Here is a 5,217-nt window from a genome sequence, read left to right on the forward strand (position 1 = left end):
TCTATTGAATAAAATGCAAACTTCTATAAATATTTACGAAGTATTCATAATTGATTTTAAGTATCATAGAACAATGGTAAATTCAAATATAATATTTTCAAATTACCATTTATTACAATAATTTTAATACATTATTTTGTATATTATTTCTAACTATTAAATTTATTTGAAAAATTAAATTATTTACTATAAATAAGTGCTGAATTATTTATTTATAAATAATATATAATGATATTTTCACACAAAAATCATTTATTTGTTCAATCTATTCCAAACTTAATACAATAAGTTATATCAAACAATTATAAAAGAGTATTTAATAATAATTCAAATTAATATACAAAATTCTCTTATAATATTTTTATTATTCATTAATATATAATTAAAATTTTCTTATAATTATACTAATTCGAATTTAATATATAAAATTAATCAATTCTATAAAACTAATTTTATTATTAAATAGTAAATATTATTAAATAAAAATAAAACACCCGTGCATTGCATGGTACACAAACTAGTATTTATATAAATATTAGTTTTCTCTTTAATGCTATATCAAATATGACTAATCTATGTGTTTGTAACATTTTATATAGTTGTTTCTGATTCCAGTATTAGTATACCATATGTTTCCAATAAACCACTGTGCCTAACCTTCTTTTAAAAAAAAAGAAAAAAAACATTACTGAAAATGAATGCCCAACTAGAAGATAGTCATGCCAATGTATTGAGAGGAAGACAACAGTAAAATTTGAATCAGCACTGGAAAACTATACATTTTTTCTTATTTATGAAGAAACATATTCAAAGCTGGTACAGAGAAAAATTGCTCTAGAAATTGACTAGTATCGAGTTAGTTGGTGCAGAGAAGATTCTGTTGTACCAAATGGAATGAAGTATCATATGAAATATATCATACCTGACAGGGTTCCTGTGCCAAAGGAAATGGTGCTGCACCTTTCTGATCCTCATCTGCAATCGAAGATACTCCTCTTCCGGGATAGAAAGGAGTATATTCTTCAGATTAGGAATATCCTTCTCCAAAACAATAACTGCAAAGGATTCCCAATTCAGAACCTCAAAAAATGGTGGCACAAAGTTGTCAGATATTATAACAGGAACACATTCGTAGAAAATGGCTTCCACTACTCTTGGACTGTTCACTTCATAGCCTTTGGCACAAATGCAGTACTTGCTGCTCTTCATGTACTGAATGTAGTTCCTGTTGCCCTTTGACTTTGGCAATTTCCCAAAGATTTTCATGTCAGGGTCTTTGTTTTCCCAGTGCTGCAACAATATTGGCCTCACATATCCATGCATGCTCCCTGCAAAAAAGGCCAAAATTGTCCTCTTTGAAGCTGAATTTCCGCCAAGATCCTTAGTGGGGATTTGAGCATTCCGGACATACGTTTCCGGAAGAGACGCATCCTTCCCGAAAACAAATCCTTCTTTCACATCAGCATTACAAAGAGCCCTTATGCAGTTAGCCATTTCAACCTTAGTTTCTCCAGGGGCCTGCATAATGGACAAGTATTTTGCATCATAACATATTAACACAGAAAAGTGTTGAATCAGAAGAAGCATACCCAGTCATGGCAACCAACGAGAAAATGATCAGCACCTCCAGTTCTGTTCCAGAAAGTATACTTTCCTGCTATCATTTCTACATAGTTATGCAGATATTGAATAAGGTTCTTATGACTGTGAGAACCTTGCACATACAATGCTTCCTCCAGCATTCTAGAACTGAAAGGTAAGTAAAACAAGTGGGCCTTCTTTGGGTCTCTCGTTACAAATCTGTCATTGGCTTCCATTTGCTTCATAAACCATCCCTCAGAAGCATAAAGTCCAGTGAAAAATGGCGAGTGCATTATTGGCCTAGCTCCTTCAGTGTATACATACACTTTTAGAGTCTTTTCCATTAGTTCATAGCTCCTGAAATGAAAATTTTAGTCTTGTGACTATTCAAAAGGTCAAATATTTAATAAAAATCAAGCATCCTGAACATGGAATTGATCAAACACTACCTCTTGAACATGGAAACATTATGATAAATTGGACCATAAAAATTTGGATCCTTCTTTACAATTGGAGCATTTTCAATCTCTGATCTGGCGCGCAGTAGCTCTTCATCAACAGCTGAAAACCACCTAGGTCTCTAAAATAAAATTAAAAACATAAAAGAATACTGTAACATCAAAAAGGGAAAATTTTTAGTCACATTATGATAAAGCTGAAATTTCACAATTTACTCACATACCATAGAGCGATACCGAGTGTGGCTTTTAAGTAATAACTTGTTCATTTCAAATACTGTTGTAACTTCTGGAATTGGTGTATGATAATCTTTATTCTCACTAGGCACACTGACCTTAGTTATGTTATCATTCTGAAATAAAGATATGGTGGAATCATTTGATATCACTGCAGGTGTAATATCTGTGCTCACATTACTCGAAGAAGCAAATGGACTTTCAGATTTTTGTTCAGTTGATGAAAGGTTGTCTTCTTGGAAACGGTTTGCAGAGAAATTCAAGCTGATAGTTTTGTTAAAACTGCAAGTTTGAGAATCTTCTGCCTGCTGTGATTCAGATTTTCTGTCTGCTCTTACAATACTTCCGATAGTGGAACTATGGTCAGAACCATCAAATCCTAAAGATTTGTTTGATTTGGGTCTTGGTTCCAAGACAAAACTAGTTCTTGGAATGGTCTCATTTTGCCCAAAGATCAAAGTGTTATTGGCAATCTCAAAAGCATGGTCAGCAGCAAAGTTTGATGGCTTGAAAAGTGTGACATTGCTAACCAATTTGGATTTGGAAGGCACATCTGAAGACTTGAAAGTACTACTTCCTGGCGTTGGTATCTTGTCAGCAGAGAACACAGAGACTAAAACAGTTCCATATGGAAACTCAAGGTAGTGAAAAGTTAAGATGACCGCATAGGTAATGCCAATAAGCCATAGCAATCTCTTTGTTTCCAGCTGAAACAAGGATAAAAATTCTTGACCCATTTAGCTGAAAGTCTTCAACTATTTCCGTTGAAGAGAATGTTCATAGCCCCTCTGCAGATAATACCACAAAAATAATGTACTGTTAAACCAAAAAGGGGCAACCAAATTAAAGATTATAGCAGAATTCACTTTTAGAAACAGATTTATCAATGTCCAAACAAAGATGAATATACTTTTTTCCCCAGTTCACTCTACTCAAAATCTTGGTTGTTTCAGGTGAAAAAAAGTTGTGGCTTAACTAAGATGCAAATGGCCTAGAAAAAAAATTAACAGATCAACAACCAGGGTTCGAAAAGACCAAAACTGATCTCCTAATTTTGAAGCAAGCGCCTAAAAGATCAGAAAAAACACAACAAATGCAGTATCTTCCTAATAAAAAAAGCACCAAGAAGTTATCTTACCACTTACCAGTCACCAAACTAACAGTTTACACCAACATGCAAACAAGAAAAGTTCAACTCTAATGGCAGCACACCTATACATCATGCAAATCTCAATGCAACCCACAAGTCTAATCCAAATTACAGGTTACTTTAATCATAAGTTCTTTTTATAATTCCCAAGACTTGAAATTAAGAAGAAAAAAAGATCAAAAAAGAAAAAAAGAAATCACTTGCAGAGACGCACTTAAAAATTTGAGCACCGCACGAGAAAAACAGAATCCTGTGCCTACTTGATGTTAATCAATGAACCAAGGTTGCAAGATTTGTTCTTTTTCACTCATTCTTTTGCATGCAAAGACCAAGGTGGGGTGGGTGAAGAGTTATTTAACTTAGCACTCATGAAAGTAAAACAAGAGTAATCTTACGTGTCGCACAGACACCGACGTTGGAGACTCCGTTCCTTTAACGCTCTTTCATTCACAGGTTGAGTTCTCCAGGTTGGAAACCGTAAGAACGTGACTGAATTTATATATCCAAAATTTTCAAAGGAAAATGGCAGAAGTTATCATATGCTGACACAACACCCATTAGTCACCGCTCCAAGAGAGCTCCCAGAATTTCCTTGTTGACATTTACAAACAAAACAAGACTCTGTCGCCTTATTAACTTCAAACATGTTAACATTACATTTTCTCTTAATACTAACTAAAGTTTATTAAAAGTTATACAAATTTATGAAACTCATCCTTGTTATTTAAATTTATTTTTATTTTATAATAATCAATAAATTATAATCACTAAAAAAATATGTGAAAAAAGATCTATGGGAAAAATGTGTCCTTTAACATCAAAATTTACAAGTAAAAGAATATTGGAAGAGAATTTTGTGATTACTTAGCTTTTATTACTTTATTAGCAGCCTTCCACCTTCCACCTTTAACGCAATAACTATGTATTGAAAAAAAAAATAAACACTTAATTTTAGTCAGCGATAATAATGGTAATAATAATATTTTATATATATACTCTTTAAAAATATAATTTATACGATAAAAGATTCTTAAATGCAAAAAGAAAAAAAGCGAACTACAAAAAGTAGAAAAATTTTGTGTTTATTTAGACATATTATCGTTTAATTACGTAAAGAATCATGATTTCTAAATCTACTTTTAAATTTTGATTAAAATAATTATGAAGAAAATGTTTGCGCAAACTTTATCACTTATCTTAGACAAAAACAAATGAAGTAGGCTTCAAATTTTATATCTATTTGTCAATGTTTTCATATTGAGGATGTTCAACAGAAAGGAAAAATATGACTACTTTGAGAGCTTACTATCTTCATATAAATGTCTACCGCATTCATACAATTGTCTAAAGCATACATACAATGATAAGAGGAGTCGGTATTTAATGATCTCGAGTTATGTACAAATCAAGGATAAGAATATTTATTTTAAATATAGAAAGGCTTTTAAAGAGTTTTTAGAATATCTCAAGGTTTAGTCATACGATAGTTTTGAAGTTCACTCTGTTTCAAACCATGATCATCATGATTTAACTGGACTCTAACTTTATATGGATCCACGGTTTCACTTTCAAATTTGATTGAGTTCATAGAAGGTAAGAATTTCGTGTTTTGGATGAATCTCAATAACATCAACGTCTTTAGACACTTTATCGTTAAACAATATATAGTCTCAAGAACGCATTAAACATCATAAAGACTAAGATGAGTATGACATTAGTAGAAAACTTTCAAATGTTAAATTCATACTCATGAATAATTGTCTTATTCAAAAGGTGACGTCTCGGTTTTCA

General features: G+C 32.0%; 1 protein-coding gene across 3 annotated transcripts; it reads right to left on the minus strand.

The window, feature by feature from the left end:
- Nucleotides 1-730: 730 nt before the first annotated feature.
- LOC106763535 (probable glycosyltransferase At5g03795) lies at nucleotides 731-3,965 on the minus strand. Of its 3 annotated transcripts, none has more exons than XM_014647715.2 (5): nucleotides 3,822-3,965; nucleotides 2,264-3,064; nucleotides 2,031-2,161; nucleotides 1,590-1,938; nucleotides 731-1,518 (listed from the first exon to the last, which is right to left on the minus strand). In XM_014647715.2, exons 2-5 carry the CDS (start codon nucleotides 3,011-3,013, stop codon nucleotides 835-837), a joined length of 1,914 nt encoding a protein of 637 aa, XP_014503201.1. In that variant the 5' UTR covers nucleotides 3,014-3,064; nucleotides 3,822-3,965; the 3' UTR covers nucleotides 731-834. The 3 variants fall into 3 exon arrangements, with proteins under 3 accessions (XP_014503201.1, XP_022637907.1, XP_022637906.1); XM_022782186.1 differs by lacking the exon at nucleotides 3,822-3,965 and adding an exon at nucleotides 3,662-3,809; XM_022782185.1 differs by lacking the exon at nucleotides 3,822-3,965 and adding an exon at nucleotides 3,641-3,809.
- Nucleotides 3,966-5,217: the final 1,252 nt, after the last annotated feature.

The sequence above is a fragment of the Vigna radiata genome, chromosome 6 (assembly GCF_000741045.1).
Source record: "Vigna radiata var. radiata cultivar VC1973A chromosome 6, Vradiata_ver6, whole genome shotgun sequence".
Taxonomy (NCBI): Eukaryota; Viridiplantae; Streptophyta; class Magnoliopsida; order Fabales; family Fabaceae; genus Vigna; species Vigna radiata.